At 34.4% G+C, this 26,976-nt stretch overlaps 1 protein-coding gene across 5 annotated transcripts in view; it reads left to right on the plus strand.

Annotated features, from left to right (window-relative positions):
• Positions 1–26,976, plus strand: part of PFKFB2 (6-phosphofructo-2-kinase/fructose-2,6-biphosphatase 2) — a 655,955-nt gene that overhangs the window by 87,560 nt on the left and 541,419 nt on the right. For all 5 annotated transcript variants that reach the window (XM_044076459.1, XM_044076460.1, XM_044076462.1 and 2 more), the window contains exons 4-6: positions 10,798–10,864; positions 10,952–11,026; positions 25,858–25,914. In XM_044076459.1, the coding sequence (XP_043932394.1) occupies positions 10,798–10,864; positions 10,952–11,026; positions 25,858–25,914 (199 nt within the window). The remainder of the gene's footprint in view (positions 1–10,797; positions 10,865–10,951; positions 11,027–25,857; positions 25,915–26,976) is intronic.

Below are 26,976 nucleotides of genomic sequence, written 5' to 3' on the forward strand. Positions count from 1 at the left end.
TGAGCAGTGACAGACTCTCCCACCATCTTTCTGATGTGTCACAGCTAGCACTGCAATCCATGAACTGTTAATCAACACTTCAAAGACCTTGCCCTGTTACTCACCAGTGTCTGTGACAGCAGGAAGATGATTTTTTATTATCCTGAATATAAAGGAAATGTGCTAATGTACTTGCTGTTTTGCTCAAAAGTATTTTACAAGCACAGTACCCAAAAAAAGTTAAACCATCTCTTCTTGAATTTGTGCTAGTAAATTTTTTTAAACTGAAGCACAAATACTTTCATACATTTTCCCACTTCTGGTGCATTGCTTACCCATTGATTTATTATATTTTAGCTTACTAACACAAACAAAACTGTAATCCATGAGTATAACAAATCAGTAGTTCTGTGTGGAAGACTACTTTGTGTAAAATTATTACAGTTACAGAAAAATACCACTTACAAGTATATCACTATACAAGATGGTCAGCTATTAAGAGTTGCCATCTTTTTGGTGCCCAAATTGGAACATTCTTACTGCAGCTTGAGATTATGCAGGGCAAGCCATGCCATCATCAAATGAAAAATAATTATTGGTATCCTATTAGCAAAATAAAGAATTTGTGATGTGCAATGTTAGTTATTTGTACAACTTTATAATGATATTAAAATGGCTTAAATATAGTATCAATGTAGTATCAAAGCTTTCAGAGACATTTAGAGAAAAGTCAGAAAATATTTTTTCTTGTAAAGCATCAAGGCATTTGCCATTTCTAATGCCACCCCTCAAAGGATAGAACTCCCTGAACCACTACTGATCTGCTGAAAGAGAGGCATGGTAACCTTGTCAGATAGGTGCACTGATACTGTTTCTCTTCTTTGCAATAACGTCAGTTTAAAACAGCTTCACAATAGGTTTTCATTTTTATAGCAGCTGCTGAACTGCTGACATCAGTAGGGCTAACTGCTTATAAGATTGTAGACACAGCACCTGACAGAGAGATCTACATTTTTCCCTGTGTCAGTGCTGTGTTATGTAGGTGGAGACAAATTTCTCTGGCAAAGTATACATAAAGACACTGGAATGCAGACATAATGGAATACACTTTATTACACCAACAGATGTTTTGCAATTAAGCTTTGCAGCTGGCATGAGCTCTTTGACAGGAGTTAAGTTACTGAAGCTAGTTACAGTGTTTAAATATCTAGTTGTTCCTGAAAGTACATAATTTGTTTCCAGTTGGCTTAAAAAATGGAAAATTTTGATAAAATGATGGTGTGGAAAAGAATGTACACCTCTGACTACAAGTCAGAGACAGACTGTGTGTGTGTGTGTGTGTGTGTGTGTGTGTGTGTGTGTGTGTGTGTGTGTGTGTGTGTGTGTGAGAGAGAGAGATAGTGAGAGAGAAACAAACTGTAGAAGACTGAGTCATACTCTGCTATAAACATCAAAGGTTGGCTTGTTACTTTAGAGTTAGTGTTCATTAGCAGGGAAGATAATCCACAGAGAGATTGCGCTGATATTTAATTAGACAATAAATCACAATACAAGAAATGTATAGAAAGATTAGTTAAATCCACAGAAGAACAACAGACAGTTATAATTTGTACATTGTTAGTCAGTCTAAACATGAAATCTTTATGAAATAACTGTTTTGGTTAACGGAAACTATGAATTATTGAGTGTCCAGTTCACAATGATGATAATGACAAGGACTACCAAGAGAATAAGATACAGGCTTACAATTTATGGCTGTTGTATGCAATTACTATACTACACAGGCTGTGGTTTAGCTAACTGAGAAAGAGAGAGAGAGAGAGAGAGAGAGAGAGAGAGAGAGAGAGAAAGCAAGCTTTAAACTCAACTTTTTTCCTTGAAAGAAAAACACAAGTTGTTGTGTCTTTCGGCTTTTCCCGGTTAGGGGTCGCCACAGTGGAACTCTGGTCCGCTAATGATTCGCAGTAGATTTTTACGTGCCGAGTTGCCAGCCCTGACGCACAACCTTCAATGAAGGTACGTCCATTCAAGCATGTCTCCAGACAGAAGACACTCTAGCTGAGAATCGAACAGGACGTCTTACCGTGAGGCGGAAAAACACAAGTAATATTGAATTTCTTTCTTTACTTGCGATTTTTGTTTAGACCATCATTATATCAAAAGATAGGGAAAAGAAGTTCCAAGATGCAGCACTGAGCATCTAGAACACTGTGACTTCTAGAATCCCAGCAGTCCTAGACTTCCATCTTAAATGAGTTACTTTTTTCACTTTTATATCCATGAAATATTGAATAGTCATAGAGTGTTAACTCGTTCAAGTCTGTAGCACATTTTTTGTATACTTCCAGTTAACACCCGTAGCTCCTTATGGCATCCAATATTTTTTTTTTTCTGACTTCTTTAACTAAGTGACTTACCAGGTAATAATAAACTGTATTAGAATGGTCAGGGAATTATTAACACAATTACACTGAGATTGTTAATCTACAGTGTTCTGTAATAGAGAACTTAATCAGCATTTGCCAATTATTATTCATATTTATGTTCACATTTTCATAAAACGGAGACCTACATGCTGTTGAGAGTATGTTGATTGTCATGCCCATTTTACCATACTGGAGATACTGCTAGTTGTTGTTAGTAGTTATGGCAATAAGCAGTACTTCCATACATACTTAATACTTCAAACTACAGGTAACTTAAAAACTGCTGCATGGCATAAGATAAAATCTTAGCTGTGTTGAAAAAAACTGACATTGATATTTGAACTGTAAGTTTCTCATTTTGAGAGATATTCAATGTTATGTATATCACTAATTATAGAATTAAACATGTTTTCATGTTTCTATAAATATCTTAATAAATATGCAATCAGAGAGGAATTTCTTGCTGTCATGTGAAAGCTTATATCTGATTAATAAAAGAGTTCTAACAGTATATGTATAGGCCATACTGTTTCCAAGTTATAATAATTTGTGAAAATTTAGCAAGAAATATAATTCTGGGTTTGTTTGCATTATGATGCATTATAGTGTTTTTTGAATGACTATGAATGCAGTGACTTTCACTGATGTAAAGCATTCTTCTTACGTATAACATTGTTATTTGTACATTTTTTATAGCTTTTATTGTTTGCAAAATATTTACATTTGTTTATCGTACTTTTTTAAGTTCATTTTTCAGAAAATGCCCTGAAATGCAAGGTTATATGTAGGCTTCTAGAGTTGTGACTTTCCACATCACATAGGTATTACTGAGTTAAAAAGAATGGAGGTAAAAGCTAAAGAACATGACAGTGTGTGAAAAGCAAGAAGTAATCTCTGGATGATGTGGGGCTGTGATTAGGGAAAACAGAGGAAGATGCAAGAGGGACCAGTTTAAAATAGGTGAGGTTCCAATTCACTTAAGGCCGGTCCTGTTGATGACAGACAGCAATAAAGTGGCCAGAATGAGTGAGCATTGAGGCCCTCTATGGATGAAAATTACTGTTCCCATCTGTTCTTTATCACAGGTACTGGTCATTGACTTGCCATAATATAAACCTACCCCATTCCAATTAGCGCTAAGTACTCATTTTCTTCCTGCAACCTGTTTTGATTTGAAGTCATCAACCGCCAATGCCCCATTCATACTCTGCGATCAACCCCTTATTGCCTACTTTTCTTTTATGCGTACTGCATCTTTTTCTTCTTGTACTGATATAACTTGTAGCTAACTTTTTGTCTCAACGTCTGGCATTACTCCCACTCCCAACACTGCTGCCTTGGTTATCTGTGTAGTATTAAATGACTGAAAACAGAGGCAAGCAAAAATATTTAAATAAGCAATAGATTAATATTTAAGAATGAATTTGTATGAACATAATATTAGAGGTTCATAGGTATATACTAAGGCAGGGGTTCCCAAAGTGTGTACTGTGGCACCCCGGGGAGCCACGGCTTCCTCACAGGGGCGCCGCAAACTAATACCCTTCATGTATGATGTTTTTCTTTTGTTTTTTTTTTAAATTTTTGCAGTATTTGAGCTGATGTCATCCCGTGCACTATGACATCAGCTCCGTCAGGGCTGCCAGTCTGTCGGAATTGAGCAAGGAGCTCTGGCATTTCTGGCATCCCTGATTTTTGAAGAAAGCAGTAGTCAACATTGCAGAGCACTAAAGACTGTGCAATATGAACTTGGCTGTTCATTATAATGAGCTGTATTCATATATCACTGGCATGACAGAATCCACCAGGAAAATATAGGTACGGTGACTCGGGACCTTATGCTAGGATTTTAACACTATATCTGGGAACAGTTTTGTCTTATAGTAAGTTATTTTGTACCAGAAGCTGTAGAGAGACAACTGTTGTAATCATTACCCCTCCCCTTTCTCTCAGTTGTCATTCATAGTGAAATTGTCACTTTATAGCTAATGGGGCTTTTGATAATTCAGTGGCTGATGCTGTTGTGTACATATATACAGATACTGCAAATTTTATTGCCTGCAACATGCAAAATTAAAATTCCTGAATACACCCATAGTTTTCTCTGCATGGCATTGCTTATATTCTGTTAGGTGAATTTGCCTGATTTTTAACCAGATGTCAATCAGGGGTGTCTTCGCAGGGGGTGTTGTAATCTCCCCCAACACACACACACACACACACACACACACACACACACACACACACACACACACACACACACATACACAGTTAGTTTGATGGAAAGGGCTGAGTCTTGATAATTATGGCAATTTCAGTATTGTACTGGCAGCCTGCCTGCCCACACCTCAGCTGTCAGCTATCCCAGTCAGCATCATATATTACATTAGAGTTTCACACATTTTCTAGAGGCAGACCGAAATAAATTAACTTTCCAAGTGAGTTAGACTAATATTTAAACATCGTCCCTGATTTTGGAACTTTGTCCCTGATTCTTGAGTTTGGTTTCTGGGAAATGTTTAAAACAAAGCCATACTCTGTCTGCAAGATCTACAACCGTGATGCATTTGTCTAATCCACCGAGCGGCTGTGAGGCTTGCAGACAGCTAATAACCTGAAGAGTGACCGTCCACCGGATCACAGTGGTCTGAGACAGACAATATGTTCCTATCCATGCATCCAGAACCCCCTTTTCCCGTTTTCTACAAATTGCACCAGGTTGCCACCTCAACAGTGATAATCATCTGGAGCCAAGGTTTACACTGCCTGGTAAGAGACAATATGTGTATTCGTGGGAAAATAAATATTGACAGTAAAGCACATAATGTAGAGCTGTGGCTGAAAATAGTTTCCCGGCAGCAAATAGCTAAGTGGCAATTTGAAAAGCAATTTTAACAATGTTTGAGTTGCTGTAGTATCATACTTGGTAGCCACGAATACTTACTTTTCAAGTATACCACGCTACATGGAGCATTCTGCAATTTAGGTCTTAAAATGTTCATTCTTCACATTTATGCTGTTAGTGTTATTTGTTCCACTTTATTTAAAGTAGTGGTCCTCATTGTGCAGATGGGGGGTCGAGATCTATAGATGGCCCATTACTGCCCTGTTATGTTACTGTGCAGCTTCTTCTAAGGATCACTTCCAGAACAGTGAAATTGGTGCAATTTAGAAAGTTTAATGTAGATTTCGAATATCTGTATGTGATGACACAATACCCTTTGTTAATGATTTGTATTGCATTTATGGTGTGACCGTGCTTTGAATGTCATGTAACTTCAAATGTGTTTGATGAGAAGTTATATAAATTGATGAATGAAGTGGAACAATTGAATGAATTAAATTATTATTAATGATTCAATGTTCCCCCAATGGGAAAGGTTATATGCCAAACAATTTGAGTTGGCAGAACAAAAACAAAGAAGGTATATGAGAAAAAATGTAAGAAAATCAAAAGAGATACTGAACAATATAGTAATATAGTAAGGGTACCGCATATGTTTGGGGTGAGGCCAAATATTTGAATTCATCTGTACATACAACTCAGAACACAGGAAGGTATTACGGAGAAAGGACAAATAAGATTAATACACGGTCTAACCATATGGATAGTTCAAATTTTTACAGGAAACTAAAGATGGAAAATACAAGGGATGGAAAAGGGGAGGCAAGTGGAGAAAAAAGAGTTAACAATTATTGAACACTGATGGTCAGCAATGAGAGATTAATATCAGTGAAGAAAAAAGTGAAATAGTAGTTGACGGACCAGTGTATCAGTATAATCATTTCAAAATATATAATTACACTCAATTTCCCATTTAACAAAACTCACTTTGATCTATTGTCCAAAGGGATGAAATACATACCTACAGTGAGGTTCAGATTAGTTGATTGTTTAAATGAATTCAAACTGTTTATCAGGAAGTTAGATTTAGCTTTACTATTTGGAAACCGCGAGAGCACTATGATGAAGGGAAATCAATTAAAGAAAAAAAGTAATTTTATTCCCACTATGCATCCCACAGTACAGTTGTTTGACAATATGATCACACAACAAATTTATCAGGTACAGAACAATAGAAATATGATAGTGCAGAGTAACCCCACAAAGTTAGAATGGTATATGTTGAAGGAACTGAGTAACAATTGTGAAATAAGGGTAATGAAACCTGACAAGGGTGGTGGCATAGTGATTTACGATAATTTTGAGTATAATATGAGGATGTATGACATCTTACATACATCAGGAAATTATGAAGTAGTATCCTTAAATGAAATTAATATTGCGTATAGGAGAATAGACCTACATTTAGAAGAATTTTTGATTGACAGAAGGATAACGGAGGATACATATAGGTTTATGAAAGTGGAGCATCCTCAGCTGGCCACACTGGTAGGGATACCTAAAACTCACAAAAGTGTCGATAATCCACCTTTTAGACCCATCATCTCTGGAAGTAAATCCAAGACATTTCCCTTAGGAGTTGTCGAGACTTTGTTAAAACACATTTATGGGAAAGTTGAGCATATGGTTAAAGATTCTTGGCAATTTTTGGAAAATTATCCTACTGATTGTTGGAAATCCAACTACGTCTACATCTCTATAGATGTAGTAGATTTATTTTCCAGTATTCCTAAGGAGGAGGGAATGGAGGCTTTTCAAAGTAGTATAATGAAATACAGTGACTTAGAATGGGACAAAATTTGGCTAGTAACTGAACTGATGTTGATTGTTCTGGACCATAATTACATCTTTTATGATGGTGAATTTTTTAAGCAAACCAAGGGGGTAGCTATGGGGGCAGCTTGTGCCCCCATATATGCCAGCTTGGTTATGCTTGATTGGGAGAATACTGTCATACTCAACAGCGGATATTCCAAAGATATTCGATATTATTCTAGGTTTCTAGACAATATATATATTCTCTGGGAAGGTGACGTTGACAGTCTTAATCAGTTTATGAACTACATTAATACTAGTAGTGAGTTTTTAAGGTTTACACTCACAAGTAGTTCCATAGGTGTTGCTTATTTGGACACATTTGTATATAATGGATCAGATGAATTTAAGTCAAAAATTCATAGAAAAAGTACATTCACTAATTCTTATATAGAATATTCTAGCAACCATCCTAGAAAAATGAAATATAATATTTTTAAGGGGCAATGTATAAAGGCCATAAGGATGACTTCAGAACTTGATGATGTGGTTGAAGAGTTAGGTTTTATTACTAACTTATTTAAAGATCGGAATTATAACGTTGAGATGATGAAAGATGTGAGTGACTATGTTTTAAGTGAAAGGGGAAAAAAATATACACCATTACTGGGAGCTAAGGCAACGGGAAAACATTTGAACACTGGGAAAGTATCAACAGCAAGCAATTATAACAGAGCATGTGTAGTAGAGTATGGTCCATACACAGAAAACATTAAAAAAATTATATCTAGCACATGGAATGTTTTAATGGCAGACCAAGGAATTAAGGAGATTGTAGGTTTACAACCCACATTTGTGTACAAGATGGGAAGAAATGTGAAAGGATATTTAGAGAGAGGTACACGAAATAAGGGAATTGAGAATATAAACAAACACACTACCAAATGTGGGGCATGTAATCAATGTTATGTTATAAATGAAAGTGATGGACTAATTTTGAACAACATTAACAAAACTTGGATTAGGTTTGTGAAAGGGAATTGTTCCACTAGATATGTCATGTACTTGGCCAAGTGCACGGAGTGTTTTGCATACTATATAGGAAAAATGGAGCGGTGTTTTAAGAAGAGGATATACGTCCATTTATATAGTATAAGGTCTAAGGATAATAATAATAATGCACTTTATGGGCACGTAGAGAAATGTGGAACAGAACACAAATTTACTTTTGGTATATTGGAGAGCATAATTCTTGATCCTAGAGGGGGGGACTCCCCCTGGATTAAATGAACATATATCAAGTAAACCACTTTTAGATAGAAGAAGATGAGTAGGTTTTGACATTTAATATATAGTCCATTCAATTTAATATGGTATTTATATCATGGTGTTATTGATGTTATTAATTATGTTTGATATTAAATATTTCATTATTTAAATTTTTTATATATAATTTTTTTTTTGAATATAATAGCAAAGTTAGATTGAAGCTATTTATATATTTTTACACAGGTATATATTTTTATATATATTTTTATATTAGTTGACATGAATTTGGTCTATGTGTAGTATGTTGCTTTAAGAATGACAGCATTGATTTTAAATTTTGGCGCCAATTAAGTTATTTAAACGGTTTGAATATGAAAGTATTTGTTGTGATGAAGCTCACAGTCCAGTGAGTGAAAGCGCTTAACGTTGTGGAATAAACAGTATTGTTTTTACTTACAACAGTGAACTTGTTTTATTGTCATCGTTTGGGACATTTGGATGTACATCTGCGTTTTAGAGTGGTTGTTATAAGGTATTGAGTTGAACTGAACGCATCATCATTATACTTATTTCATTAATAACATTTAGCTTTGCCATTACAGTTAATATTGGCATACATGTTTTCCAATAATGTCTTAACATTAGCAGATGCATCTTGTTCATTAGAATTCTCACATTCTGGATTTGGGCTCATAGGGTTATGCATTTCAGTCATCTCAGTAGAAAACTCTTGCTTCATGGTACAGTTTGTCGAGATGCTGTTTGTAGTACTGAAATTTTGTTTCACATTACCATTTGTTGAGACAGATACTGAAATAACGTTTTCCATCACATTTTGTTGATTGTGTCGGTAGCACTATATTCTGGGTTGCATTATAATTTAAAGAACAATATACTTGCATATATTTCCTGTTGCCTCTTTATTTAACAAAACTAGACTCAAGCTTCTGAACTGTTTCATGTCTGCATATATTTGTGCTCATGTTTCATTGCTCACAAAATTATTTTGAGGATGTGCAGTGTCTAAACTGTTTTTAATCAGTTATTATATATCAATTATTTTCAGTGTTATTGAATGTTTATATGTGAATGTCCACTGGGGGACATAAGTGGATATTTCTCTACTTCAGTACTTATGTACCAGAAAGTATAGGTGCATCAACAATTAATTCCTTGATCCAGTCTTGTTCATTCCCCATCTTTGGATCAATAACATCTGCTCATCTTTCTAGAGTCTGCGCTTGTTTGTTCTTCTTTTCCTTTGTCCCTCCGTTGTCCTACTGATTTCTTCTCCATCTTTGGATCAATAACATCTGTAATCACTCATCTGCTCATCTTTCTAGAGTCTGCGCTCTACTTGTTCTTCCTGTTTTGTCCTTGTCCTCCGTGTACTGATTCATTCTCCATCTTTGGATCAATAACATCTGTAATCACTCATCTGCTCATCTTTCTAGAGTCTGCGCTCTACTTGTTCTTCCTGTTTTGTCCTTGTCCTCCTTGTACTGATTCATTCTCCATCTTTGGATCAATAACATCTGTAATCACTCATCTGCTCATCTTTCTAGAGTCTGCGCTCTACTTGTTCTTCCTGTTTTGTCCTTGTCCTCCGTGTACTGGTGTCATGGATTATTTTCCTAAGTGCACTTGGGTGTCAGAGCTGTTTCCATGCTTCCCTTTCTCCGTCCTGCCCTTCATGTTGTAGGAATTCTCATCGCTGTTCCTCATAGGATGTACTTAGTACTTCTATTCCCAGACAGGGCATGCAGATACTTGTTATGCAAATGTGTTTCCTCAGCTCTCCCACTTAGTCCTACAACATTCCAGAGTCATACAATGTTAGACATTTAAGGTAATAAAGCCATATAGGCTTTTATGGTGGTGTGTGTGTGTGTGTGTGTGTGTGTGTGTGTGTGTGTGTGTGTGTGCGTGCGTGCGTGCGTGCGTGCGTGCGCGCGTGTGTGTGTGTGGGGTTAGGCTTGTATACTCCGTACTTTATTAAGATCACCATTGCTTTAAGGCAAAGTAGCTCTTAGAGTACCTGTTTTCACAGTTAGTATACTTTTACTATGTAGTGCGAAAGTCTACAGCATTGTAAAACTGTCCTGCTTAGAATGAGCCAGTCATACAGAGAGGGACGAGCAAATGCAGCTTCCAGATGTGTCCTTCGTGCAAGTAAGTGTCTTGTTCCCTGTCACATTGTGCTAATCTTATGACACTGTTATGCTGGGATAAGGATTTTTGATATTTCATGAGCCTGACATTCTTGTTTGATAGTTTTAATACGTATAAGATTATGTGAAAATATAGTCACTCATTTAGCATGTAAATCAAAGTATCCTGTAGCATGATGCAGCACTGTTATTCTATGTGATATATTTTTTTTCCAAACTCCTACCGTTTTATATATTTGTTTTCCTAGTTAAAAAGTCTCTGTATAACTGATAAACCTGTTCCTTCCTGTAGACATTGTGCCTTGGTAGCTCTAGAAGATGTAAAATCCTACTTGCTTGAGGAAGGGGGACAAATAGCAGTAAGAACATATTTCACTAACAATAATTCTAAACTTGTGTTAACTTTGCTCTAGCTTGGCAAATAATTTTGCTGACATTCATTGCAGGTCTTTGATGCTACCAACACCACAAGGGAGAGAAGAGATCTAATTTTGGATTTTGCTAAAGAAAATGCCTTCAAGGTAATGTTCCCCACAATCCAGTCTTAAAGCACTGAAAACCAGAGAAAGCAGACTTTAAACTACTAATAAACAAGGTTGGTAACTGAGTCACGTACTAACTAGTAATAAACAAGGTTGGTAACTGAGTCACGTACTAACTACTAATAAACAAGGTTGGTAACTGAGTAATGTACTAAGAAGACGCAGTGCACTGCATGATAGCACAAGTCTTTTTGGTGGGTAAATTATCATTTCAATTAAGGAGTTCCTCAGAATGTTAGAGACTTAAAAGATGCATATTCAGACGGCTGTCAGAGGGGGTACAAGACATTTGTATATTGAAGTATTCCCCACACACAACAGAAACAGTAAGAAGAAGGAGATGTGCAGTGAGCAGTAGCAAACAACATCTCCTCATTTCTGCAAGGGGCGTTTCCTGTCATGCAGCCCCACTGTTCCTTTGAAGGATGAGTATGTCTTCAAGTGCATGCATACCCTCCTCCGTAGGGCTGAATGTGGCACGTGCATTTAATCCTGCCCTTGTCTACCTCCTTTAATGCCAGTGCTGCTAACCGAACAACTGTCACCTGGATACTCTGCTCCTTGGACCCTGGCAAAGGCTGTACATTAGTGAAGCAAACACTAGTGATGGCTAACATACCAATATAAGTGACTTTAAAAATGAAGGATGTATATTACTGAAGCAAACACTAGTGATGGCTAACATACCAATATAAATGACTTTAAAAATGAAGGCTGTACATTACTGAAGGAAACACTAGTGATAGCTAAAATATCAATATAAATGACTTTAAAAATGAAGGCCATACATTGCTGAAGCAAACACTAGTGATGGCTAACATACCAATATGTGATTTTAAAAATGAAGGGTGTACATTACTGAAGGAAACACTAGTGATGGCTAACATACCAATATAAGTGACTTTAAAAATAAAGGGCATACATTACTGAAGCAAACACTAGTGATGGCTAACATACCAATATAAATGACTTTAAAAATGAAGGATGTACGTTACTGAAGCAAACACTAATGATGGCTAACATACCAACAGAAGTGACATTAAAAATGAAGGCCATACATTACTGAAGCAAAAACTAGTGATGGCTGACATATCAATATAAGTGGCTTTAAAAATGAAGGCCATACATTACTGAAGCAAACAGTAGTGATGGCTAACATACCAGTATATAAGTGACTTAAAAAATGAAGGGCATACATTATTGAAGCAAACACTAGTGATGGCTAACGTACCAGTATAAGTGACTTTAAAAATGAAGGCTGTACATTACTGAAGCAAACACTAGTGATGGCTAATATACCAATATAAATTACTTTAAATATGAAGGCTTTACATTACTGAAGCAAACACTAGTGATAGCTGACATACCAGAATAAGTGGCTATAAAAATGAAGGATGTACATTATTTAAGCAAACACTAGTGATGATTAACATACCAATATCAGTGACTTTAAAAATGAAGGATGTACATTACTGAAGCAAAGACTAGTGATGGCTAACATACCAATATAAATGACTAAAAATGAAGGCCATACATTACTGAAGCAAACACTAGTGATGGCTAACATACCATTATAAATGACATTAAAAATGAAGGATGTACATTACTGAAGTAAACACTAATGATGGCTAACATACCAATATAAGTGACTTTAAAAATGAAGGCCATACATTACTGAAGCAAACACTAGTGATGGCTAACATACCAATATAAGTGACTTTAAAAATGAAGGCTTTACATTACTGAAGCAAACACTAGTGATGGCTAACATACCAATATAAGTGACTTTAAAAATAAAGGCCATACATTACTGAAGCAAACACTAGTGATGATTAACATACCAGTATAAGTGACTTTAAAAATGAAGGATGTACATTACTGAAGCAGACATTAGCGATGGCTAACATACCAATGTAAATGACTTTGAAAGTGAAGGATGTACATTACTGAAGTAAACACTAGTGATTGCTAACATACCAATATAAGTGACTTTAAAAATGAAGGGTGTACATTACTGAAGGAAACACTAGTGATGGCTAACATACCAATATAAGTGATTTTAAAAATGAAGGCTGTGCATTACTGAAGCAAACACTAGTGATGGTTGACATACCAATATAAGTGGCTTTAAAAATGAAGGCCAAACATTACTGAAGAAACAGTAGTGATGGCTAACATGCCATAATATAAATGACTTTTAAAATGAAGGGCATACATTACTGAAGCAAACACTAGTGATGGCTAACATACCAATATAAGTAACTAAAAATGAAGGATGTACATTACTGAAGCAAACACTAGTGATGGCTAACATATACCAATAGAAGTGACTTTAAAAATGAAGGATGTACATTACTGAAGCAAACACTAGTGATGGCTAACATACCAGTATAAATAACGTTAAAAATGAAGGATGTATATTACTGAAGCAAACACTAGTGATGGATAACATACCAATATAAATGACTTTAAAATGAAGGATGTACATTACTGAAGCAAGTACTAGTGATGGCTGACATACCAATATCAGTGACTTTAAAAATGAAGGCTGTACATTACTGAAGCAAACACTAGTGATGGCTAACATACCTGTATAAATTACTTTAAATATGAAGGGTTTACATTACTGAAGCAAACACTAGTGATGACTAACATAAGTAACTGTAAAAATGAAGGATTTGCATTACTGAAACAAACACTAGTGATAACTAACATACCAATATAAGTGACTGTAAATATGAAGGATGTACGTTACTAAAGTAAACACTAGTGATGGCTAACATACCAATATAAGTGACTTTAAAAGTGAAGGCTGTACATTACTGAAGCAAACACAAGTGATGGCTGACATACCAATATAAGTGGCTTTAAAAATGAGGGCCATACTTTACTGAAGCAAACACTAGTGATGGCTAACGTACAAATATAAGTGACTTTAAAAATGAAGGGCGTACATTACTGAAGCAAACAGTAGTGATGGCTAACATACCATTATACAAGTGACTTTTCAAATGAAGGGCATACATTACTGAAGCAAACACTAGTGATGGCTAACATACCAATATAAATAACTAAAAATTAACAATGTACATTACTGAAGCAAACACTAGTGATGGCTAACATACCAGTATAAATTACTTTAAAAATTAAGGATGTACATTACTGAAGCAAACACTTGTGATGGCTAACATACCAGTATAAATAACGTTAAAAATGAAGGATGTATATTACTGAAGCAAACACTAGTGATGGCTAACATACCAATATAAATGACTTTAAAATGAAGGATGTACATTACTGAAGCAAGCACTAGTGATGGCTAACATACCATTATAAGTGACTTTAAAAATGAAGGCTTTACATTACTGAAGCAAACACTCGCGATGGTTAACATACCAGTATAAATGACTTTAAAAATGAAGGCTGTACATTACTGAAGCAAACACTAGTGATGGCTAATATACCAATATAAATTACTTTAAATATGAAGGGTTTACATTACTGAAGCAAACACTAGTGATGGCTAACATAAGTAACTGTAAAAATGAAGGATTTACATTACTGAAACAAACACTAGTGATAACTAACATACCAATATAAGTGACTGTAAATATGAAGGATGAACATTACTAAAGTAAACACTAGTGATGGTTGACATACCAATATAAGTGGCTTTAAAAATGAGGGCCATACTTTACTGAAGCAAACACTAGTGATGGCTAACGTACAAATATAAGTGACTTTAAAAATGAAGGCCAAACATTACTGAAGCAAACACTAGTGATGTCTAACATACCAGTATAAATTACTTTAAAAATTAAGGATGTACATTACTGAAGCAAACACTTGTGATGGCTAACATACCAATATAAGTGACTTTAAAAATGAAGGCCAAACATTACTGAAGCAAACAGTAGTGATGGCTAACATACCATTATATAAGTGACTTTTAAAATGAAGGGCATACATTACTGAAGCAAACACTAGTGATGGCTAACATACCAATATAAATAACTAAAAATTAAGGATGTACATTACTGAAGCAAACACTAGTGATGTCTAACATACCAGTATAAATTACTTTAAAAATTAAGGATGTACATTACTGAAGCAAACACTTGTGATGGCTAACATACCAATATAAGTGACTTTAAAAATGAAGGCTGTACATTACCGAAGAAAACACTAGTGATGGCTGACATCCCAGTATAAGTGGCTATAAAAATGAAGGCCATATCTTACTGAAGCAAACACTAGTAATGATTAACATACCAGTATAAGTGACTTTAAAAATGAAGGATGTACATTACTGAAGCAGACATTAGCGATGGCTAACATACCAATGTAAATGACTTTGAAAGTGAAGGATGTACATTACTGAAGTAAACACTAGTGATTGCTAACATACCAATATAAGTGACTTTAAAAATGAAGGATGTACATTACTGAAGCAAACACTAGTGATGGCTTACATACCTATATAAGTGACTTTAAAAATGAAGGATGTACATTACTAAAGCAAACACTAGCGATGGCTAACATACCAATATAAATTACTTTAAAAATGGAGGATGTACATTACTGAAGCAAGCAGCAATGATGGCTAACATATCAATATGTGACTTTACAAATGAAGGCTGTACATTACTGAAGCAAACACTACTGATGGTTGACATACCAATATAAGTGGCTTTAAAAATGAAGGCTATACATTACTGAAGCAAACACTAGTGATGGGTAACGTTCCAATATAAGTGACTTTAAAAATGAAGGCCAAACATTACTGAAGAAACAGTAGTGATGGCTAACATACCATTATATAAATGACTTTTAAAATGAAGGGCATACATTACTGAAGCAAACACTAGTGATGGCTAACATACCAATATAAGTAACTAAAAATGAAGGATGTACATTACTGAAAGAAACACTAATGATGGCTAACATGCCAATATAAATTACTTTAAAAATGAAGGATGTACATTACTGAAGCAAACACTGATAATGGCTAACATACCAATAGAAGTGACTTTAAACGTGAAGGCTGTACATTAGTGAAGCAAACACTAGTGATGGCTAACATACCAGTATAAATAACGTTAAAAATGAAGGATGTATATTACTGAAGCAAACACTAGTGATGGCTAACATACCAATATAAATGACTTTAAAATGGAGGATGTACATTACTGAAACAAGCACTAGTGATGGCTAACATACCATTATAAGTGACTTTAAAAATGAAGGCTTTACATTACTGAAGCAAACACTCGCGATGGTTAACATACCAGTATAAATGACTTTAAAAATGAAGGCTGTACATTACTGAAGCAAACACTAGTGATGGCTAACATAAGTAACTATAAAAATGAAGGATTTACATTACTGAAACAAACACTAGTGATAACTAACATACCAATATAAGTGACTGTAAATATGAAGGGCATACCTTACTAAAGTAAACACTAGTGATGGCTAACATACCAATATAAGTGACTTTCAAAGTGAAGGCTGTACATTACTGAAGCAAACACTAGTGATGGTTGACATACCAATATAAGTGGCTTTAAAAATGAGGGCCAGACTTTACTGAAGCAAACACTAGTGATGGCTAACGTACAAATATGTGACTTTAAAAATGAAGGCCAAACATTACTGAAGCAAACAGTAGTGATGGCTAACATACCATTATATAAGTGACTTTTAAAATGAAGGGCATACATTACTGAAGCAAACACTAGTGATGGCTAACATACCAATATAAGTAACTAAAAATTAAGGATGTACATTACTGAAGCAAACACTAGTGATGTCTAACATACCAGTATAAATTACTTTAAAAATTAAGGATGTACATTACTAAAGCAAACACTTGTGATGGCTAACATACCAATATAAGTGACTTTAAAAATGAAGGGCATACCTTACTGAAGCAAACACTAGTGATGGCTAACATACAAATAGAAACTTTAAAAATGAAGGCTGTACATTACTGAAGCAAACACTAGTGATTGTTGACATACCGATATAAGTGGCTTTAAAAATGACGGCCATACTTTACTGAAGCAAACACTAGTGATGGTTAACGTTCCAATATAAGTGACTTTAAAAATGAAGGCCAAACATTACTGAAGAAACAGTAGTGATGGCTAACATACCATTATATAAATGACTTTTAAAATGAAGAGCATACATTACTGAAGCAAACACTAGTGATGGCTAACATACCAATATAAGTAACTAAAAATGAAGGCTGTACATTACTGAAGCAAACACTAGTGATGGCTAACATACCATTATAAATTACTTTAAAAATGAAGGATGTACATTACTGAAGCAAACACTGATGATGGCTAACATACCAGTATAAATAACGTTAAAAATGAAGGCCATACATTACTGAAGGAAACACTAGTGATGGCTAACGTACCAGTATAAGTGACTTTAAAAATGAAGGGCATACATTACTGAAGCAAACACTAATGATGGCTAACATACCAATATAAGTGACTTTAAAAATGAAGGGCATACATTACTGAAGCAAACACTAGTGATGGCTAACATACCAATATAAATGACTTTAAAAATGAAGGCTGTGCATTACTAAAGCAAACACTAGTGATGGCTAATATACCAATATAAATTACTTTAAATATGAAGGCTTTATATTACTGAAGCAAACACTAGTGATGGCTAACATAAGTAACTGTAAAAATGAAGGATTTACATTACTGAAACAAACACTAGTGATAACTAACATACCAATATAAGTGACTGTAAATATGAAGGATGAACATTACTAAAGTAAACACTAGTGATGGCTAACATACCAATATAAGTGACTTTAAAAGTGAAGGCTGTACATTACTGAAGCAAACACTAGTGATGGTTGACATACCAATATAAGTGGCTTTAAAAATGAGGGCCATACTTTACTGAAGCAAACACTAGTGATGGCTAACATACAAATATAAGTGACTTTAAAAATGAAGGCCAAACATTACTGAAGCAAACAGTAGTGATGGCTAACATACCATTATACAAGTGACTTTTAAAATGAAGGGCATACATTACTGAAGCCAACACTAGTGATGGCTAACATACCAATATAAGTGACTAAAAATTAAGGATGTACATTACTGAAGGAAACACTAGTGATGGCTAACGTACCAGTATACGTGACTTTAAAAATGAAGTCCATACATTACTGAAGCAAACAGTAGTGATGGCTAACCTACCAGTATATAAGTGACTGTAAAAATGAAGGGCATACATTACTGAAGCAAACACTAGTGATGGCTGACATACCAATATAAATTACTTTAAATATGAAGGCTTTACATTACTGAAGCAAACACTAGTGATAACTAACATACCAATATAAATGACTTTAAAAATGAAGGCTGTACATTACTGAAGCAAACACTAATGATGGCTAACATACCAATATAAGTGACTTTAAAAATGAAGGGTGTACATTTCTGAAGCAAACACTAGTGATGGGTTACATACCAGTATATAAATGACTTTAAATATGAATGTATGTTTTCAAGGGATGGTTCCAGGAATAGCTAGTGACTAGAGGCATTTTACCGAATACAAAAATAATGACTTATTAAAATGAAGTTCTCTGATTCTCTGACAGCTGAAATAAATAAGAACAATATCAAATTAGTAGATACTGTAGATTGTATGGTAGTTCAATTTCTATTCATATTAATTTTTTTTGCTGAGACTGGGGTTTGCTGAAATATTAGATTGTACGACTGAGTTTGTATTTAAAAATGCAGAGGCTGCTGTACACTAAGATGTAGTCACGGTGGCTCTAGATTTCTCTTTATTTTTGAAGTGGGAGATTTTAAGCTGACTACATGCATGTCTGACAACAGAATGCTACATAACAACAACAGGTATCTGCTTGCCATGACCATATTTAATTGATAATCCTGTTATCATTATTAGTTCTGTAAGGGCAGTTTTTTCCCTTTCCAATCAGAATGCATTAGTGCCACGTCTTATCACTACTAATCATCTTCAAAGTAATGAGTTATTCTGTTCTGTGCATTTAGGAAGTCTATTCTAATTTTTTTTCTTAAGTCACCAAAACAAAAAAAAATCAGTTAACTGTTCCAAAATTATATATTTATTTTATAGATTGGTGTAAGAGTAAAATAATGTTGTATTTTATTACTTATGCAGTCAACATGTACTAATGATCAGAAAATTTTCTACGCTTTCTGTATGTGCACTACTAACAACTTGCTCCTGACTATGAAGGCCCTTAAATGCTTGGCTTACATCTAGTTATGGAATGAACTGCAAAACAATGTTATAACTTTGGAAAGCAACCTTACTAGGTGCGGCTATTTCATTATACAAGAATTGTTTACTGTCAGAGTGTGGAATTTAATATGTTTTTAACTTTAACAAAATGAGCTCTAGTGGAAAATTCTATTACATCCATTTTTTTTAAAGTCATACTTCTAAAATTATATATTTCTTAAGCTGTAAAATATCAGGTGTAATGAAATATTCCATTTTTTTACTGTGATAGTCCGTTTTCCTTTCTGGATCAAATGTAGTGCTAATTATTTTTATATTGTATATGTTAATGATTCCAGTTCATATTATTGGCAGTTGGATACATTTATCTACTCTTGGATTTCTATTTCTGTTTACATAAAAGTCAAGTCATCAACCAAAGTGAGGCATAGTGACAATAACTTGTTTTCCTAAACTACTGTTTTACATTCATCAATTCGGTGCATATTTTCAGTAAATTATACAACAATTCCATGATCTTAGATGCTCATGTTGAAAGTTCAGTTTAGCCATGCTGTTAAAAATGAGTTGCATAGACAAAGTACAAGTCACTCATAGTTCTTTGATGTCTTATTTTTTCTTTTTTTCTTTTGTGATTTAGTGTCATGCTGTTTATGAAAGCTTAGTACCAAAATTCTACTTTTAATGGATTGCTACAGTGCTGATACGTACAATATTTTATTTAATGACCGATGTTTGTAGTGCAGGATATTCCTTACTTTTCAGTTTTCATGCTTCTATATCACCCAAAGTGTAATGTAATATACAGCAAGAAGTCCATCTTATTTTACAAGAAGCCAAAACTTTAATCTATAATTCACACCAGTATGGTAAAGTATTGCCATGATCCAGACTGTTACTTGTATCAGTCAACTTAATGCTGTCACTCCATTTTTATTATAATAATACTGTGTTATATACCAAACAACAGCATGAAAAACAGGTACTAAATAAACTGAACAGTATTAAAAAAGCACACACACAAAATGGTGAACTAGAAATGTTTTATGTAGCCCTTTCATTCGCAGTTAATTAAGGACTTCTTCAGAACAAAGAATTATTAAAAAACTGCCACATATATAGTGAATATACAAATCATATGATTAACATTTAAGAAACATCACGTGATAACAATTCATGTGGTAAATTGATCCAAATGTCTCAGATGATAAAAATATTACAAGAAATATCACAACAGGTGCTAATGTCCATTCAGTAATGCAGGTTTCTTAGTTTCCTGTCCTTCAAAAAACATTTTAAATCAATCCAGGTGTTATATCTACTTGTAAATGAAACTGCCACAAAACTTCCTTTTGCTTCAGTAAAGTTCTAAAATTACCCCCTCTTAGATCCATAGATAAATGTTGCAAAACATAAAAACAACATCTTTTATGTTTTGGATAATCAATAGTGTGTTTAAATAATGCCTTATTTGTGACTTTAGTCTTAATATCGTACTGTTGTTTAAGAATACGCTTCCCAAACCTCTTGGTAGTCATACCAATATGTAATCTATTATAAGAATGACGCAGAGCAATGTATAGCATACCTTTAGGATCACAAGTTTTATGTTCTGTACCATAAATAAATGTATTAATAAACTGTCCATTAGAAATATATCTACCGGCTTTATATATTCTAGAAGTATAAGTCCCCATAGGCTTACTTGTAAGCCTCAGTATATGGTCAAATATATTTTGTAATACATTGTTAATATTAATTATTTATGTTACTATCAACAAGTTAAAGGTGTTTTCATGAGTGCAGCTGTAGCCCTGTCTTTTGTAAATTGGTAATGGGCTGGTGGGATCTTAAAATTCTACCCAACCTTTTATTTTTTGATAAAGTAAAATTTTATACAAGATTTTTGGATGACTTGTTTTTTATTTGGGAAGGTATACCACAATGTTTATTTATTGAACGATAGTCTACCCTTTTTTTGGAATTCACCTCAGGATGTATAGATACCAATGTTGGCTGGTCTTGATTTAAATATGATGAAATTTGACAGCAAAGTATACAGGAAAGAAACTGCTCTTAATGGGCGTTTACATTATTCTAACAGTTATCCATCTTTTATGGTAAAAAAACATTACAAAAGGGCGATTTGTGAGAGCCTCAAGGCTTACTATCAATGATCTCATATTCTTTCAAGAGATTCAGCATATAGTTAAACTTTTTTGTAAGAAAGGTTACTTGCTTGATGACCTTGAAACTATGGCCCAGTATGTTATTAATAACAGAGAGCATTTGTTTCCCCCTATCTTGGTCAAGGGTATATTGGAACATACTGATAGAAAAAATAGTAGTTCTAAGATGCATTCTGCTTGGATATGTCCACTGATGCATATCAAATATATAATTTAATGGTTAATGATGGGAACATTATTAGAGGGAATACAGACCTTTTAAAAGGTATTAGAGAGAAGCCTTATAAGGTTTATGTTAATAGTTGTAATATTAAGAGTTTATTACAAAGTATCTTTTACCGTATACACTGACTTACAAATAAGCCTATGAGGACTTATAGTTGTGGAATGTGTAAAGCCTGTAGATATATTTCTAATGGGCAATTTATTTAATTTTGTAATACATTTCTTTATGGTACAGGCCACCATATTTGTGATTATAAGGGTGTGGTATATATTGTCCTATGTCAGTCTTGTAATGGCTTTTATATTGGTATGACTACAAGGAAGTTTGGAAAGTATATTCTTGAACACCAGTGTGATATTAAGACGAAAGCCACAAATAATCCATTATTTAAACATACTATTGATTATCCAGCATATAAAAAAATATTGTTTTTTTATGTTGTGCAACATTTACCTGTGGATTTGAGAAGGGGTGATTTTAGAACTTTACTGGAGCAAAAGGAATCATATGAGTAATCTAAAATCTTTTTTTAAGGACAGGTACCTGAAGAAACCTGCATTACTGAATGGACGTTAGCATCCGTTATAATATTTTTATAACATTTTTATAATTTGAGATGTTTGTATCAGCTGACTGAATTAATTGTCATGTTTTTTAAATGTTTTTTAAATGTTGATCATCTGATTTTCTTTTTAGATTTATTATATAAGTGGCAATTATTTAATAATTATTTACTCTGAAGAAGTCCTTAACTGTGGATGAAAGAGCTAAATAAAACATTTCTAGTTTGTCATTCTGTAGTATTTTTTAGTATTTTTTAGTACTACTGTGCATTAAACTGCAGTTTATAACAGGGTGTAATGTTCTTGATAGTTGTACCTTTGAGAACATATGACTTTGGACTTTGACTGCTTTTATTTTCTAAACAAGAAATCTTTAAAGTCATGTGCCTTTAAATAAAATTACTTTACATTACTGAATGTAATTAAGATATGGTGTATTTAGGAAATTGTATTAAATAGTCATACGACGTAAAAAAGATTGTCTCTTGAAACATCTGTACATACCTTTCAACTGCAAGAAATCTGGACAAAGCCACAAGTAATGGGGGACAAAGGCCAGAAAATAGGGACACTTTCTTATTATTGCTCTTACAAACTTAGAAAGTTGATAGAATGTCAGGTTTTGCATTAGCATGAATTTTCCGAAGGATATTAAGTCTGAAACTTGAAATGTCTGCTATTAGTTTGTTTACTTCAGTCCCCAGTAATTTGCCAGTGATCTGCCAGAAAACCACAGTTTTATGAGAAACAGATGAAAAATACAAGTCAAAAATCTGGACATTCTGTGAAAATATGTACAGTTGAGAGGTATGCATCTGTCATATAAAAATGTGGATGGGAATTATTAATACTTGTATATGATAATACTGCAATAAGTGAACTTTTAGTTTGGAATAATGCAGAATTATTTGTTTGCTTAAGCATTTTTAAACTTTTTTGCCATTGTGCATTTGATGATATATGTAACATGTCACTGGATAATGTTTTGCCCCTGTTCTTTGGCTTTTGAAAATGACAAAATAAATGTAAGCAAAGTACATGATTTTACTTAAAACAATGATATAAGATGGCTGTATTATGAAACAGTATATTATTACATACTTGTCCGGTAATTGTTAGTTGACTTACACAGAGTCTACATTACCCTTAACACTTACATTGCCTTATGTGTTGCAATGCCCACTTTGGCACAGATTACCTGCTAAGTAACGTCTGTGTGCTGTACGGCAGGCTGTCCTGTTATCCTGTTCCACTCAATGTCCTTTGATTGTCTTACTTGCTTGTTACTAGGCAGCGGAGTTATGCTGCACTGTATTTTAAGTTATGTCAGTGTGCTAGACTGTACATAACAACTGTATACAGGTTGTTCTGCTTTGTGCCTTTCCAAATAGAATTTCATTCACATTTTATTTTGTTTAATTTCTGAAATATTACTTTCTTCTTGTTATGTATAATTTTACAAAGTTTATAGCTGCTTTCAACATTCTACTACTTTGCTAATCGCTGTAAATTTTAATTACTTAGACCTCAGAATGACTTCTGTAACTCTAGAAAATATGATACATATATTGACATTGCTTTATTTATACCAAACTTTCACTATGTATATTTCAAATAGATTAAGTCTGTTTGCCTTGTATGTAAGTGCATGGATCTACCTTGAAAGGTTGAACGTCATAGAACTGAAATCCATTTTCACAAAATGAAAATCACGAAAGCTTAATGTTCCACATCTCTCAACTACTGTACAGATTTTTCTCAGAATGTCCAGATATTGGCCTCATCTTTTTGGTCTGTTTTTCATAAAATTGTGGTTTTCTGACAAATTATTAGTAAATCATTAAAGATGGAAGTTTGAAAAAAAATAACAGACATTTTAGTTTCAGAGTTCATATCCTTCAGGAAATTAATGCTAATGCAAAACCTGTTATTCTATCAACTTTCTAAGTTTGTAAAAACAATGTTTAAAAAGTGTCCCTATTTTTGGGCCTTTGTCCCACTTTTATTGATAGCTTTGTCCAGATTACTTGCTCTAAGAGGTTGATAGGTATTTAAAATACCCAAATGGCAAGTTTTTCCCAGGGTAAGTAAAGACTTACCCAAACTTAAACAAAACACACACTGAAGTAAGTAAAAAACACCTTGATGGGGGCTATGCCCCCACCCCCCAACTATATATACCAACTGTGGGATTGCACTACAGTGGAGAAAAGGGCATATTGGGCAAGTGTTTACTTATCCTGGGGTAAATATGCGAAAATGGATTTCGATTATATGAGGTTCGACCTTTCAGAGTAGATCTAAGAGCACCGTTCATTTGTGTTATGCTTGACCATTTTGCGTTAGTCCACTAACCTGGCTAACAAACAATAAACTAAAATAAATGGATGAAATATTTAAACAGCAGTAGTAACCTTTTTGAAGTCTAAGTATATTTTGGAAATAATAGGACTTCCCTTCGTACTGAAGTACTTTGTACTCCTCTTTGGCAGGCACATCGAGAGGTGCCATTATTCACATTAATAAATGCTGAGTCTTACTTATTAAATGTAGTCAGCAGTTTACACTTGGTCTAACAGTAGCCATTTTTTTCTGTTGGGTCTTTGTCAAGTCATTAAACACTTTTCAGTATTCTAAAAGTCCTCTTTTTCATCTATATTAATACCCCACCTTAAGTATAAATGTTATTGCAGTGCCACAGATAAATAAATGCATTTTTAGAAAATGTATGCAGTTATTAAGTTTGTTTATACTGACATCCTACTAGAAAAGTAACACTGAATTGTTTAACTATGTGTTCTTTTTAAAAATATCTGCTCTACTTTTTTGGGTAGCCTCTAATGTCTTGATATGTCCAAGTTTACCTTTGAATTACATGTCCCTTTGCATTATTTTATGCTGGTGACATTTTGATAAGGTGGTAGTGTGTGTTTTTAGGTTTGACGATTGCCTGAGACAGTTTGGGGGCATTAGTAATTTTATATTAGTGCATTTCTTATGGAGCATCATCTATGGTAAAATCCCTTTTATCAGTTACTTTTTCCCTGATGCACTTAAACATTCTGGCAGGGATGGTATTTTTTCTGTTACAGTTCATGATCTTACTTCAGTAGAACATCTGGACTGGTATTGATTAGCAGAGTCATTCTCTTATTATTTTATATCTGGTGCAGTACAGAAGCCATAACTGCATCTGTTTCAGATATACTCCCTGTGAACCATGTTGGCATCCTGTAATTTTGGGTTTAGAAAAGTACTTGCCTGCATATTAACCAACTCTTTCCTAACACTCTTTGTATCTGTGCTTCTGGACTGTAAACAATTTCTGCTGATCCAACTTATTTGGAAAACACTCGTGCAACTTTACTTCTTGAAAGCTTGAAGCCGTTACACTGCTCAGCACTTTACTGGTGTGGTGCTTATCAGCCTGTGTTGCCTAGTGTTCAGGGACATATTATTTTCTATGAATTCATGTTTTAAAATGTATTAATTACCATTAATACATTGTCTTGATGATTACTTATTTTTTTAAATGTTTTACATTTTCAGGTGTTCTTCGTTGAGTCCGTCTGCGATGATCCTGAAGTCATTGCCTCAAATATTTGGGTAAGTACTGTCAGTTTGACATACTTGTAAATAGAAAATCTAATATAACTGAGAAAGCTGTGGTGAAAAGTTAAAGTCCTTGAAGCCTGTATGATAACAGAAAATGCTTGACCAACATGAATGCCCACTTTTGAATTTGTAGCTTCTGTCATAGCTGTGACATTTTCCTAGACAGAGCTAGGTCGTGAATGATTGGAAGAAAAGCATTCAGTTAATTTTTTGGTACAGCTAGTAGGGGAAGTTGCAAAGCTTAAACTGGCAAGACCTATAATCACCCTTAACTGTCTGGAGGGAAGCTCACACTGTGCAGTCGGGGGTCTTCATTCCACAGCATTGCCTGTCAAGTACAGAAGACTTGGGGGCTTTAAAATGCAGCTTCTGATGTCTGAGTAATAGAGCACACACCAAAACTGTGTATACTGGGAGACATAATTAATGAACAGCAAAATATAGTTTTAAAGCTGTGTTGGATTTCTTGACAGCTGAATGGTATTGTTTGTGTTATAATTCTAAATGATACTTAAATGTGCTTTAAAAATAAGTATCTGTTACTAGAAGCAGGTCATGATCAAATGGGGCCCTAGATAGAATAATGGACAAGGGTCCCCCCATCCCTGCAAACATTCCAGTGTACCATTACTTGTCTGTTTTGCTGCAATTTATTTATCCTTTCCTGACCAGGTTAGTCCCACTAGGCTGATGGCATCGTTTCAAGGGTGACCCGAGGTGGGAAATTTGACCAGCACATCAGGGAGCTTCCCTTACTCTTTACAATAGATGCCATGGGATCTTTTACATCCAACTGAGCTAATACCAACTCAAGCAGATAGCACCCATGTTTAAACTCTCATCTGAAGGACAACATACTCAGGAGTGTCAGCAATGTATCTCCCTGGTGTGGGAATAGAACTTGAACCATTCTGCACCAAAGTCAAGTGTGCTACCTGTTATACCAGTGACACTGGTTTACTATGAGCACTGTTCACATCTGTCACTGTGCGTACTATTTACTTCATTACTTTTACAGTGATAACAGAGTTTTGATTTAAAACCGTTATTTCA

The sequence above is a fragment of the Protopterus annectens genome, chromosome 7.part0 (genome assembly GCF_019279795.1).
Source record: "Protopterus annectens isolate FY-2018-M chromosome 7.part0, PAN1.0, whole genome shotgun sequence".
Taxonomy (NCBI): domain Eukaryota; kingdom Metazoa; phylum Chordata; order Ceratodontiformes; family Protopteridae; genus Protopterus; species Protopterus annectens.